General features: G+C 47.0%; 1 protein-coding gene across 50 annotated transcripts in view; it reads left to right on the top strand.

Annotated features, from left to right (window-relative positions):
• MUC2 (mucin 2, oligomeric mucus/gel-forming) overlaps positions 1-15077 on the top strand; it is an 80732-nt gene that overhangs the window by 22700 nt on the left and 42955 nt on the right. For 34 of the 50 annotated variants that reach the window (XM_051804266.1, XM_051804283.1, XM_051804273.1 and 31 more), the window contains exons 27-35: positions 363-406; positions 973-1170; positions 1551-1580; positions 1939-2433; positions 3169-3408; positions 4491-4682; positions 5870-6424; positions 9606-9797; positions 10874-11113. In XM_051804266.1, coding sequence (XP_051660226.1) covers positions 363-406; positions 973-1170; positions 1551-1580; positions 1939-2433; positions 3169-3408; positions 4491-4682; positions 5870-6424; positions 9606-9797; positions 10874-11113 — 2186 coding nt within the window. Of the gene's footprint in view, positions 1-362; positions 407-972; positions 1171-1550; positions 1581-1938; positions 2434-3168; positions 3409-4490; positions 4683-5869; positions 6425-7802; positions 8043-8988; positions 9205-9605; positions 9798-10873; positions 11114-15077 lie in introns of all 50 variants that reach the window. The other 16 variants (XM_051804281.1, XM_051804295.1, XM_051804300.1 and 13 more) reach the window with 13 other exon arrangements.

The raw sequence follows: 15077 nt of genomic DNA on the forward strand, positions 1-15077 counted from the left end.
AGAGATACTTGAGTCCTAACAACTCAGTCATAGAGCCTTGCTAATGATAGCACTTATACCACTGGCTCCACATGGTGACCCTTATCTAGCTGTAAGTTCACTGCTCTGAAAAACAGTTGTTATTGTACTGTTGCAACTTGCAACACAATGTGTTTCATGATAGTTTTAAAATGTTGTACTTAAAGAATGAAAGTTTGAATGAAACAAGATAGACAATACTAGAGAATATTGTATCCAGAAAAATACACAGTAGTGGGAATGAAGATCAAGCAAGAAATTTCTGTGTTTCTGTGCTCTTGGCTCTGCTAACAGCTGTCATAAAACATCAACAACATTTTAATTTTTTAAAATTTTTCTTTTAGTGTCTGTGGCCCCTCAGGATCCATACAATGTAAACCAGTTCCAGGTAAATAATGTTTGGGGTTTTCTACAAACAATAATTTAAAAATGCATAGAACTACTAGGTCTAACTCTGCAAAAGAGTTAGTATTGCTTTAGAATAATTCTCTCCAGTGCCAGTGAAAGTTCTGAACAAAGAAAATCGGGCAACACTTTTGTTGAATCTTGCTGTTAGTACTTCTTGTTCAACCTTTATCTCATGTTCCTTCATGTTTTCTGCCCATGTCCTGTATTTAAACTAATGGATTTCACTACAAGAGTTTGCACTTCCTGAATATGTAGTTATTATGGAAAACTGTCAGATAGTAAATTACAATTATTATTTCTCTCAGAACCTTAAAACTTAGTTTCTAAGTTGGTTCCTCCAAATGTTTTATGCAGGACTTGATTAAATATGTTCTCATGTTGCTTTAAATGTAAAGATAAATTAGCACAATATATTAGATCTAAGCTCCAGGTGCAGCTCTGAAAAAGCATGCATAACTCATGTAAATGGTCTCTTTTCCATAAGTATTTTGCCTTTGCCTCTTACCCGGTCGTAGAAAAATTGCACAGTAAAGCTCTTTCTTGCAGGGTGTCCTTGTGTCATCAATGGAACGAGTTATCAAGTGGGTCAGACTGTGGCACAAGTACAGGATGGTGACATATGTATAACATACATTTGTGCAGAAAATGGTTCTGTGGTTCCAGATAAAATCTACCCTTGTCCAACATCTTCTTCACCTACAGTCCTTTCAACCTCATTTCCTACCAGTACTCTTACCACCACAGGTAAATCTTCAACAGAGATGTGATTTAAAAATTGTTTTCTTAAAGAAAAGTATTTTAAATATTGAATGTATAAGTATATGGGATTATAGATGACACAGAGCAATGCTTATGACACAGATAGAGCAACACAATTTTATCACACTACAGTAAGAATGATTTTAACATTTTGAGTTTATTTCTTATAGAAGAAATTGTAACTATAAATGTACAGGGTGCCTTCCTAATTCTGACAAAAATGTTAGCATCTCAATATCCTAATGGGGTAGTAGAAATTTTCTCAGTAGTGTCAGCAAAGAATTATAATTAGGATATTTAAACATACTATTATATTTTTTGAAAGCTTGAAACTGATGGAGTAATCTCTTTTTGTTCTGTTTCAGTTACCACTACAAGCCATCCAGTGACTACAAGTAAGTTTTAAAATATCAAAGTTAAAAAATGTCAAAGAAATATTTAAAGGAAGAGTACAATAAATACAATCACTACAGAAAAATATATTTAAAATAAATAATTTTTTATAATTCCAAAAGTGTTATTGGTATAGACAGAAGAAGAACCTTTAAATGTGTCAGTTTGGTGATTTTATTTTGATGCAAAACTTCCAGTTGAAAACCCTGGTAATATAGAACCAATTTTAAAACTCTTTTCTTTGGAAAGATGACAAATTGCAATGCATTCCTCTAGTCCTTAATGGAAAAAAATAAAAAATTGATCTTCTCAGAATAGTCTCTGTAAACTCAGATGTGAAATCTCTGTCTTCTCTTGCAGCTCCATGCTTTGGATTAATCTGTGATTGGACTGAATGGTTTGATGTCAGTAATCCTGAAGAAGATGGTGGTGACTATGAAACATACGATGAAATAAGAAAACATGGATACAAAATATGTGAAGCTCCTGAAAAAATTGAATGCAGGGCAGAGGATAAACCTGATGTGAGCTTAGAGGAACTTGGTCAGAAAGTGCAGTGTGATGTTTCGTATGGACTAATATGTAAAAATGAGGAGCAAGATGTAACTATGTGGCAACTTTGCTACAATTATGAAATCAGGGTAAACTGTTGTGAGTGGCAAGAAATTCCCTGTGAGATTACACCTACACCTAGTACACCACAAACTGCAACTTCAACCACCACCAAGACAACAGTACCTCTCACCACTACATCCAGGATTCCCACAGAAATTACCACCTCGCCCACACACATCGCTTCAACCACAAGTGAACTAATACCATCAGTCTCCACTCCAGTAACTTCAACATCTCCAGGTATTTAACAGAAAAATACTCTCTGATTTTACCTTGCCATTGGAGAATTAAAGGCCTGTTGACTACTAAAGGCATGTAACCTTTATAGCACATGTTGTGCTGCAAGGAAGTCTTATGCAGTTTTGGGGGTTCTATATTTCTACTGGAGACAACATTCCTGGAATGACCGGTTGTGTGAGATAAGAGGAGGCCATGCTTCAGGCTGCCATCACTAGAGGCATTATCTGTGTGGGGCTGTGTAGAATTGCTTCATCAGGCTGACATTGCAGCACAGGGAAATGCCATGATAACCAGGCAGGAACATATTCCTGGGTATACTTCCTTCCCTAACTACAGCTTCCCTTCTCAGCTCTTACTCCATGAGTTAGTAAGGTCTTTATGTAATGAGGCAGATACAGAAAGCCCCATCAAGATCCAAAGCACTGCTTTACCCAATCTCTTGAATATCAGATGGTCTTTCTGATTTTGTGAGAATTATCTTCCAGGACCATCCCTAGTCTCTTCGCTAGGAGGAGGAGGACCATGACCCTGTCTGTGCATAGATTTCAAGGAATCTGCTTCCTGGGGCCAGAAAGGAAGGGCTACTGATAGAGACCTTTCATGTGCCAAGAGTGGGCTGACCTCTTTCCATCTGTGGCAGCTGCCTAACGTGCAATTTCTGTTCAGAGCATATGGAGTCCCACTCATACATCTTGTGCCTTTGTCTGTTTTCTCTGTGCCTGCTGTTTCTAACAGGCCCAGGTTCATCGACACCGAGCACGGCATCCCCTTCAACAAAATCTACAACCACTCCCACTGCAAGACCAGAGGAGACTTCCACCAGCACTGCCAGCACCACGGTGCCCCCCATCAGCACCACCAGCAGCAGCACCCCGGGGACATTCTCAAATTTTCCTGGATCACCAACACCCACCCCAACTACTTCAAGCACATCCACGCCCACACCAACATTCACCACCACCGTACCACCTCCAGGTACTTCTCTGATCGGGGCTCTTATATGTTCCTTTAGCTTGGGAGTAATGGAGATCCTTGAACACCTGCATTTGTGCATCCATATGGGATCAGGGATGGGTATAACTGCTCGGTGTCTCCTGAAACATCCTGTGCCCAGAGCTGGCCCTTGGGCCGGCTGCTTCAGAAGTATTGAGGATTCAGGGGTCCTTGGGATAGAAGGTCTTGGCTTCCCTGATTGTACAGGGTTTCGAGGAGGTATTTCATCCTGGTGCCTGGCTTAGACAAATGCTGAACTGGCGGGAAATCTTGCTTTTGCTGCTGTTAGACTTCATTCCGGAGGCTGCTAAGAATTTAGTCCTTATACTTGTGTTGTGCAAGTGAATGGGGCTTCGTTTTGTGGCAATGTAAATTCAGGCATTGTTTTGGCAACAGCTGTGCAGACTTTCTACTCATTCTCCTACTCCTTTTCCCTGTCAGTGCTAAGGCTTGAAAGTAGTTATAGAGGTAGGAAGGAAGGATTCTCCTGACAGGCTTTTGGGAAAGTTTCACTCTGCACACTGCCACTTGATGTGAACTGCAGTCTTTGGTTGATGAGATCCACTATTAGTTGGGAAGTCCTTCATCAGTTTGACATCACACCACAGGAAAATCACATGACAATCAGGCACGAAGATATTCCTGTGCATATTTCCATCCTTGACCACAGCTTCCACTCACAGCTCTAACTCCATGTGATGGGAAGGTGTTCTAGGTAATGAGGCAGAGATAGAATTCCCAAGGCAGACTGAAATCATTATACCTCCTTGTCACTTATTGGCTGGTCTTTCTGATTTTCTGAGAAACACCTTCCAGCACCATTCTAATCTCTTTGCTAATAAAGGACAGCCATGACCCTATCCATAAATGGATTTCAAAGGAATCTGCTTCCTGGGGCAGAAAGGAAGGGCTACTGATAGAGACCTTTCATGTGCCAAGTGTAGGCTTACTGCTATAGGTCTGTGGCAGCTACCTAACATGCAATTTCTGTTCAGAGCATATGGAGTCCCACTCATGCATCTTGTGCCTTTGTCTGTTTTCTCTGTGCCTGCTATTTCTAACAGGCCCAGGTTCATCGACACCGAGCACGGCATCCCCTTCAACAAAATCAACAGCCACTCCCACTGCAAGACCAGGAGAGACTTCCACCAGCACTACCAGCACTACGGTGCCCCCCATCAGCACCACCAGCAGCAGCACTCCAGGGACAACCACAACTGTTCCTGGATTACCGACATCCTCTCCAACTCCTGAAGGTATGTTCCCAATACCAATAATTCCCACCAAAACCCCTCCGCCTCCAACTGCAGAAGCAACAAATGATTCTGTGGGTGGCTCTGCTGTCATTTTTTGTATTGCTATGGGAGTAATGAAGGCCTAAGAGCACCTGCATTTGTGCATCTGTATGGGATCAGGGATGGGTGTAACTGCTGGGCATCTTCTGAAACAGCCTGTGCCCAAAGTTGGCTCTTAGGCTGACTGCTTCAGAAGGTACAAGAATTCTGGGGTCCTGGATAGAAGGTCTTAGCTTCCCTGATTTTAAAAGCTCCAAGGAGATATTTCATCCTGGTGCCCAGCTTAGACAGATGCTGAAGTGGTGGGAAGTCTTGCTTTTGCTGCTGTTGGACCCTGTCCTTCCTCTGTCAAGAATACAGTCATTGTACCCATGGTGTGTAATTGGAACAGGGCTTGGCTGTGTGGCCCTGTAATTCCGACTCTCTTTGGGCACAGACCATGCAGACTTTCTTCCAGTTTTTGGCCCGTGTTGTCTCTTTGGCTGTTGGTCCCACTAACCTGCAGTTCTGGGTGTAGGAAGCTTTGAAGGTTTTCTCCTTCAGGGTCTGGGGAAACGATATCAGTATGGAGGTAGCCCCTTTCTATGTACACAAGCTCTGTGCCGCTGGGTTCTCCCAGTGGTGCCGTTAGTGCTTGTCTCTGGCTGTCTGTGCACTGCTGGGAAGCAGCTGATGTTTTAGCAGCAGCATCTGTCCTGCGTCTCCTTTCCCTGTGCTCGCACCCATTGCAGTGGCTGTTTTCTCCCTGAGACAGGGAGGTGGTGGACGTGGTACAAGAAGCTGAGAGAGTGGTGTTAGTCCCTGTTTAGTCCTGCTCTGCCTCATGAGTGGCTCTTACGTGAGTGGTTCCTGCACATGAGAGGCCAAACGAAGCAATGTTGACCGAGCTGCGAGGGGCAGACCCATAGCTCGGCAGTGCCTGTGTCCTGATTTGGGCCCAGAGTGGTTTGTAGGGCACATAAGGGTAGACCTCCCCACACAAGTGAGCTTTGTTGTGGTCAGGACTGGCTGACTGCTGTGGCAGTGTCTGAGGGGTGCTGCTGTGTGCAGTGGATGCCCAGAGCCCCACCCATGGGTGAGCAGGTGCTCCCAGCTTGTTGTCTCTGTTCTGTCTGTTTCTAATTGTTCATCTTGTTGTCACCTCCCAGGCTGTGAGTGCATCTGGACGGACTGGATTGATGTGAGTTACCCGGATAGTTCTGACAGAAACGGTGGTGACTACGAAACGCTGGAGAATATTCACAAGGTCAACCCCTCCTGGGTCTGTGCAAAAGTTGAGAATATTTCATGCAGAGCAGAGAAATTCCCTAACATTCCCATCGCAGATTTAGGGCAGATTGTGGAATGCAGTGTTAACACAGGGCTCGTCTGTAACAATAGAGATCAGCACATAGGAGGTATAATACCTCAGCCAGTCTGCCTGAATTACGAGATTAGTGTGTGCTGCACCCCCGACAGACCAGAGTGTCTTCCACCTCATACCCCAAGCACGACAACATCCACAACGAGCAGCGTAATCTCTTCAACAATATCAACAACTGCTTCAACATCAGTGCCAACAGAGACTCCCAGCACAATTAGCAGCACCACGGTGCCCCCCAGCAGCACCACCAGCAGCAGCACCCCGGGGACACCACCTATCTCTACTACTTCAAGCACATCCACGCCCACACCAACGTTCACCACCACCCTACCACCTCCAGGTACTTCTCTGATCGGGGCTTTCATGTGTTTCCATGCTATGGGAGAAATGGAGGTCCCTGGGCACCTCCACTTTTGCCTCTGGGTGGGATTGGAGATGGGATTAATTGCTGTGCATCCCCTTGAAGTAGCCTGTGCCCAAAGCTGGCCCTTGGGTTGGCTGCTTCAGAGGTGTTGAGGACTCAGGGGTCCTGGGGAGAAGGTCTTGGCTTCCCTGATTGTACAGGGCTCTGAGGAGGGGTTTCATCCTGATGCTCAGCTTAGAGAAATGCTGAGCTGATGGGAAATCTTACTGTTGCTGCTGTTGGACATTGTTGTTCAGCTGGCGAGAACACATCAGTGGACCCACGGTGTGCAACTGGAGCATGGCTGCGTTTTGTGGCACTGGCATTTCACGTGCTGTTTGTGCAGAGCTGCGCAGACTTTCTTCCCTTTTTCCTCCTGCTCTGCAGTGTCAGTGCTAGTGACTGGCCGTGGTTATAGATATAGGAAGGAAGGATTCCCCTGGCAGGCTTTTAGGAACTGTTTCACTCTGCAAACTGCCACTTGCTGTGAACTGTGGTTTTTGGTTGATGATTTGGCGGAAGAGATCCACTAGAATTCTGGGAAGCCCTTCATCAGGCTGACATTAAACAACAGGGAAATCCCATGGCAATCAGGCAGGAACATATTCACAGAATCAGCTAGGTTGGAAAAGATCTCTGAAATCACTGAGTCCAACCTATGACCCAACACCACTGTGTCAATTTGGCCATGGCACTAAGTGCCACATCCAGTCTTTCCATTATGCTTCCAGGGACGGTGACTCCACCACCTCCCCAGGGACACCCTTGCAATGTCTAATCACCCATTCTGTGAAGTAATACCTACTAATGTTCAACCTAAGCGATCCCTGGCTCAGCGTGAGACTATGTCCTCTTATCCTGTCAAGACATTCGTCATTTCGTTCCTGTGCACAGTTCCTTCCCTGTTCACAGCTTCCCCTCTTACCTCTCAATTCATGAGTTAGTGAGATGTTGTAGGTAATGAGGCAGACATAGAATGCCCAAGCCAGACTGAAAGCATTACTCCTCCTCATCTCCTGCCTATTGGCAAGAGGTCTTTCTGATTTTGTGAGAAGCGCCTTCCAGCACCGTCCCTGGTCTCTCTGCTAGGAGGGGAGGGCCATGACCCTGTCTGTGCACAGATTTTCAAGGAGTCTTCTTTCTGGTACCAGAAAGGAAGGTCTACTGATAGAGACCTTTCATGTGCCAAGAGTGGGCTGACCTCTTTCCATCTGTGGCAGCTGCCTAACATGCAATTTCTGTTCAGAGCATATGGAGTCCCACTCATGCATCTTGTGCCTTTGTCTGTTTTCTCTGTGCCTGCTTTTTCTAACAGGCCCAGGTTCATCGACACCGAGCACGGCATCCCCTTCAACAAAATCAACAACCACTCCCACTGCAAGACCAGGGGAGACTTCCATCAGCACTGCCAGCACCACGGTGCCCCCCATCAGCACCACCAGCAGCAGCACCCCGGGGACATTCTCAAATTTTCCTGGATCACCAACACCCACCCCAACTACTTCAAGCACATCCACGCCCACACCAACATTCACCACCACCGTACCACCTCCAGGTACTTCTCTGATCGGGGCTCTTGTGTGTTTCCTTGTTGTGAGAGAAATGGAGGTGTGTGTGCATCTCCATTTGTGCATCTTCGTGGGATCAGGGATGGGTGTAACTGTTGGGCATCTGGTGAAATAACTGGTGCCTTAAGCTGGCCTTTCAGCTGGCTATTTCATTTGGAACATGGATTCAGAGGTTCTGGGGAGAAAATTAAGTCAGTGGACTCATGGTGTGCAATTGGAGCAGGGCTTCATTTTTTGGCACCGGCATTTTCATTGTTTTTACAGAGTTGTGCAGATTTTCCTCCATTTCTCTTCATGCATTCCCTGTCCCTAGTAATGGTTGGCAGTGGTTGTCCATGTAGAAAGGAAGGATTCTCCTGGCAGGCTTTTGGGAACAGTTTCACCCTGCAGACTGCCACTTGACATGAACTGTGGTCTTTGGCTGATGACATCCAGCAGAGCTCTGGGAAGCCCTTCATCAGGCTGACATCAGATTACAGGGAAATCCCATGAAAATCAGACAGGAACATATCCCTGTGCATACTTCCTTTGCTGACCACACCTTCTCCTCAGTGCTTACTCCATGTCTTAGCGAGATGTTTATGTAATGAGGCAGATACAGAAAGCCCCATCAAGATCCAAAGCACTGCTCTACCCAATCTCTTGAATATCAGATGGTCTTTCTGATTTTGTGAGAATCACCATCCAGGACCATCCCTAGTCTCTTTGCTAGGAGAGGAGGGCCATGACCCTGTCTATCAACAGATTTCAAGGAGTCTGCTAACTGGGCCCAGAAAGGAAGGGCTACTGATAGAGGCCTTTCATGTGCCAAGAGTGGGCTGATTTCTTTCCATCTGTGGCAGCTGCCTCATATACTATTTCTGTTCAGTGCATATGGAGTCCCACTCATGCTTCTTGTGCCTTTGTTTTCTCTGTCCCTGCTGTTTCTAACAGGCCCAGGTTCATCGACACCAAGCACGGCATCCCCTTCAACAAAATCAACAACCACTCCCACTGCAGGACCAGGGGAGACTTCCACCAGCACTGCCAGCACCACGGTGCCCCCCATCAGCACCACCAGCAGCAGCACCCCGGGGACACCACCCATCTCTACTACTTCAAGCACATCCACGCCCACACCAACATACACCACCACCGTACCACCTCCAGGTACTTCTCTGATCGGGGCTCTTTTGTGTTTCCTTGTTGTGAGAGAAATGGAGGTGTGTATGCAGTGAGGCAGATACAGAAAACCCCATCAAGATCCAAAGCACTGCTCTTGAATATTGGCTGGTCTTTCTGATTTTGTGAGAAGCCTCTACCTGCACCGTCTCTAGTCTCTTTGCTAGGAGAGGAGGGCCATGACCCTGTCTGTGCACAGATTTTCAAGGAGTCTTCTTTCTGGGGCCAGAAAGGAAAGGCTACTGATAGAGGCCTTTCATGTGCCAAGAGTGGGCTGATTTCTTTCCATCTGTGGCAGCTGCCTCATATGCTATTTCTGTTCAGAGCATATGGAGTCCCACTCATGCTTCTTGTGCCTTTGTTTTCTCTGTGCCTGCTGTTTTGAACAGGCCCAGGTTCATCGACACCGAGCACAGCATCCCCTTCAACAAAATCAACAACCACTCCCACTGCAAGACCAGAGGAGACTTCCACCAGCACTGCCAGCACCACGGTGCCCCCCATCAGCACCACCAGCAGCAGCACTCCAGGGACGACCACAACTGTTCCTGGATTACCGACATCCTCTCCAACTCCTGAAGGTATGTTCCCAATACCAATAATTCCCACCAAAACCCCTCCGCCTCCAACTGCAGAAGCAACCAATGATTCTGTGGGTGGCTCTGTTGTCATTTTTTGTATTACTATGGGAGTAATGAAGACCTAAGAGCACCTGAATTTGTGTGTGTCTATGGGATCAGAGATGGGTGTAACTGCTGGGCATCTGCTGAAACAGCCTGTGCCCAAAATTGGCTCTTGGGCTGGCTGCTTCAGAAGGTACAAAGATTCAGGGGTCCTGGATAGAAGATCTTGGCTTCCCTGATTCTACAGGGCTCCAAGGAGATATTTCATCCTGGTGCACAGCTTAGACAGATGCTGAAGTGGTGGGAGGTCTTGCTTTTGCTGCTGTTGGACCCTGTCCTTCCTCTGTCAAGAATATAGTCATTGTATTCGTGGTGTGCAATTGGAGCAGAGCTTGGTTTTGTGGCGGTCTAATTTCAACACTGTTTGGGCACTGCTGTGTAGATTTTCTTCCTTTCTCCTCATTCTTTGCCCTGGGAATAGTTTCACTCTGCAGACTGCCACTTGATGTGAACTGTGGTCTTTAGCTGATATGATCCACTAGTACTCTGGTCCTTCATCAGTGACATCACTCTACAGGGAAATCCCATGACAATCAGGCATGAACATATCACCATGCATATTTCCTTCCCTGGCCACCGCTTCCACTCTCAGCTCTTACTCCAGGATTTAATGAGGTGTTTAGGTAATGATGAAGAGATAGAAAACCTCAGCCAGATCCAAAGCATTACTCCACTCCATCTCCTACCTATTGGTAGATCTTTCTGATTTTGTGAGAAGCACCTTCCAGCACCATTCCTAGCCTCTTTGCCAGGAAAGGAGGGTCATGACCTTGTCTGTGTGCAGATTTTCAAGGAGTCTTCTTTCTGGGGCCAGAAAGGAAGGGCTACTGATAGAGGCCTTTCATGTGCCAAGAGTGGGCTGATTTCTTTCCATCTGTGGCAGCTGCCTCATATGCTATTTCTGTTCAGTGCGTGTGGAGTCCCACTCATGCATCTTGTGCCTTTGTTTTCTCTGTGCCTGCTGTTTCAAACAGGCCCAGGTTCATCAACACCAAGCACAGCATTCCCTTCAACAAAATCAACAACCACTCCCACTGCAAGACCAGGGGAGACTTCCATCAGCACTGCCAGCACCACGGTGCCCCCCATCAGCACCAGCAGCAGCAGCACCCCACGGACAACAACTGTTCCTGGCTCATCAACAACACCCATCTCAACTACTTCAAGCACATCTGTGCCAACACCACCATCCACCACCACCCTACCAACTCCAGGTACTTCTGCATTCTGTGCTCTTGAATATTCCATTGATTTTGGAAAAATGGAAGTCCATAATCACCTCCATTTTGCCGCTGTAGGGGATTGTGGGTAGGTATAGATGCTGGGCATGCACTGAAACAGCCTATGTCCAAAGGAAATCTTGCTTTTCCTGTTGTTAGACGTCATCCCTCAGTGGTGAGAATGTAGTCACTGGAGCTGTGGTGTGCAATTGGAGTGGGACTTTTTCTTGTGGCACTGTCATTTCAGGTGCTTTTGGGGAACAACTCTGCAAACCTTCTTCCCTACCCCCTCTTTGTCCTGTCACTGCTAATGGTTGGCAGTGGTTCTAGATGTAGGAAGGAAGGATTCTCCTGGCAGGCTTTTGGGAAGAATTTCACTGCACACTGCCACTTGATGTGAACTGCAGTCTTTGGCTGATGAGATCCATTAGAATTCTCGGAGGCCTTACATCCGGGGGTCAATGAGCCAGAAGAATATCACATGATAATTAGGCAGGAACCTATTCCTGTGCATATTTTGTTCCCTGACCACACCTTCCCCTCTCTGCTCTTACTCCTAGCGTTAGTGAGATGTTGTAGGTAATGTGGCAGAGAGAGAATGATCAAGGCAGATCAAAAGAATTACTCCTCCTCATCTCTTGCCTGTTGGCAAGAGGTCTTTCTGATTTTGTGAGAAGCGCCTTCCAGCATCATCTCTAGTCTCTTTGCTAGGAGAGGAGGGCCATGACCCTGTCTGTGTATGGATTTGCAAGGAATCTACTTCCTGGGGCCAGAAAGGAAGGGCTACTGATAGAGGCCTTTCATGTGCCAAGAGTGGGCTGACCTCTTTCCATCTGTGGCAGCTGCCTCATATGCTATTTCTGTTCAGAGCATATGGAGTCCCACTCATGCATCTTGTGCCTTTGTCTGTTTTCTCTGTGCCTGCTGTTTCTAACAGGCCCAGGTTCATCGACACCGAGCACGGCATCCCCTTCAACAAAATCTACAACCACTCCCACTGCAAGACCAGAGGAGACTTCCACCAGCACTGCCAGCACTACGGTGCCCCCCATCAGCACCACCAGCAGCAGCACCCCGGGGACATTCTCAAATTTTCCTGGATCACCAACACCCACCCCAACTACTTCAAGCACATCCACGCCCACACCAACATTCACCACCACCGTACTACCTCCAGGTACTTCTCTGATTGGGGCTCTTGTGTGTTTCCTTGTTGTGAGAGAAATGGAGGTGTGTGTGCATCTCCATTTGTGCATCTTCGTGGGATCAGGGATGGGTGTAACTGTTGGGCATCTGGTGAAATAACTGGTACCTTAAGCTGGCCTTTCAGCTGGCTATTTCATTTGGAACATGGATTCAGAGGTTCTGGGGAGAAAATTAAGTCAGTGGACTCATGGTGTGCAATTGGAGCAGGGCTTCATTTTTTGGCACCGGCATTTTCATTGTTTTTACAGAGTTGTGCAGATTTTCCTCCATTTCTCTTCATGCATTCCCTGTCCCTAGTAATGGTTGGCAGTGGTTGTCCATGTAGAAAGGAAGGATTCTCCTGGCAGGCTTTTGGGAACAGTTTCACCCTGCAGACTACCATTTGACATGAACTGTGGTCTTTGGTTGATGACATCCAGCAGAGCTCTGGGAAGCCCTTCATCAGGCTGACATCAGATTACAGGGAAATCCCATGAAAATCAGACAGGAACATATCCCTGTGCATACTTCCTTTGCTGACCACACCTTCTCCTCAGTGCTTACTCCATGTCTTAGCGAGATGTTTATGTAATGAGGCAGATACAGAAAGCCCCATCAAGATCCAAAGCACTGCTCTACCCAATCTCTTGAATATCAGATGGTTTTTCTGATTTTGTGAGAATCAGCTTCCAGGACCATCCCTAGTCTCTTTGCTAGGAGAGGAGGGCCATGACCCTGTCTATCAACAGATTTCAAGGAGTCTGCTAACTGGGCCCAGAAAGGAAGGGCTACTGATAGAGGCCTTTCATGTGCCAAGAGTGGGCTGATTTCTTTCCATCTGTGGCAGCTGCCTCATATACTATTTCTGTTCAGTGCATGTGGAGTCCCACTCATGCTTCTTGTGCCTTTGTTTTCTCTGTGCCTGCTGTTTTGAACAGGCCCAGGTTCATCGACACCAAGCACGGCATCCCCTTCAACAAAATCAACAACCACTCCCACTGCAGGACCAGGGGAGACTTCCACCAGCACTGCCAGCACCACGGTGCCCCCCATCAGCACTACCAGCAGCAGCACCCCGGGGACACCACCCATCTCTACTACTTCAAGCACATCCACGCCCACACCAACATACACCACCACCGTACCACCTCCAGGTACTTCTCTGATCGGGGCTCTTTTGTGTTTCCTTGTTGTGAGAGAAATGGAGGTGTGTATGCAATGAGGCAGATACAGAAAACCCCATCAAGATCCAAAGCACTGCTCTTGAATATTGGCTGGTCTTTCTGATTTTGTGAGAAGCCTCTACCCGCACCGTCCCTAGTCTCTTTGCTAGGAGAGGAGGGCCATGACCCTGTCTGTGCACAGATTTTCAAGGAGTCTTCTTTCTGGGGCCAGAAAGGAAGGGCTACTGATAGAGGCCTTTCATGTGCCAAGAGTGGGCTGATTTCTTTCCATCTGTGGCAGCTGCCTCATATGCTATTTCTGTTCAGAGCATATGGAGTCCCACTCATGCTTCTTGTGCCTTTGTTTTCTCTGTGCCTGCTGTTTTGAACAGGCCCAGGTTCATCGACACCGAGCACAGCATCCCCTTCAACAAAATCAACAACCACTCCCACTGCAAGACCAGGGGAGACTTCCACCAGCACTGCCAGCACCACGGTGCCCCCCATCAGCACCACCAGCAGCAGCACTCCAGGGACGACCACAACTGTTCCTGGATTACCGACATCCTCTCCAACTCCTGAAGGTATGTTCCCAATACCAATAATTCCCTCCAAAACCCCTCCGCCTCCAACTGCAGAAGCAACAAATGATTCTGTGGGTGGCTCTGTTGTCATTTTTTGTATTGCTATGGGAGTAATGAAGGCCTAAGAGCACCTGAATTTGTGTGTGTCTATGGGATCAGGGGTGGGTGTAACTGCTGGGCATCTGCTGAAACAACCTGTGCCCAAAATTGGCTCTTGGGCTGGCTGCTTCAGAAGGTACAAAGATTCAGGGGTCCTGGATAGAAGATCTTGGCTTCCCTGATTCTACAGGGCTCCAAGGAGATATTTCATCCTGGTGCCCAGTTTAGACAGATGCTGAAGTGGTGGGTAGTCTTGCTTTTGCTGCTGTTGGACCCTGTCCTTCCTCTGTCAAGAATATAGTCATTGTATCCGTGGTGTGCAATTGGAGCAGAGCTTGGTTTTGTGGCAGTCTAATTTCAACACTGTTTGGGCACTGCTGTGTAGATTTTCTTCCTTTCTTCTCATTCTTTGCCCTGGGAATAGTTTCACTCTGCAGACTGCCACTTGATGTGAACTGTGGTCTTTAGCTGATATGATCCACTAGTACTCTGGTCCTTCATCAGTGACATCACTCTACAGGGAAATCCCATGACAATCAGGCATGAACATATCACCATGCATATTTCCTTCCCTGGCCACCGCTTCCACTCTCAGCTCTTACTCCAGGATTTAATGAGGTGTTTAGGTAATGATGAAGAGATAGAAAACCCCAGCCAGATCCAAAGCATTACTCCACTCCATCTCCTACCTATTGGTAGATCTTTCTGATTTTGTGAGAAGCACCTTCCAACACCATTCCTAGCCTCTTTGCCAGGAAAGGAGGGTCATGACCTTGTCTGTGTGCAGATTTTCAAGGAGTCTTCTTTCTGGGGCCAGAAAGGAAGGGCTACTGATAGAGGCCTTTCATGTGCCAAGAGTGGGCTGATTTCTTTCCACCTGTGGCAGCTACCTCATATGCTATTTCTGTTCAGTGCGTGTGGAGTCCC

Source organism: Manacus candei, unplaced genomic scaffold, assembly GCF_025592945.1.
Source record: "Manacus candei isolate 608988 ecotype Guabito, Panama unplaced genomic scaffold, ASM2559294v1 h1tg000060l, whole genome shotgun sequence".
NCBI lineage: Eukaryota > Metazoa > Chordata > Aves > Passeriformes > Pipridae > Manacus > Manacus candei.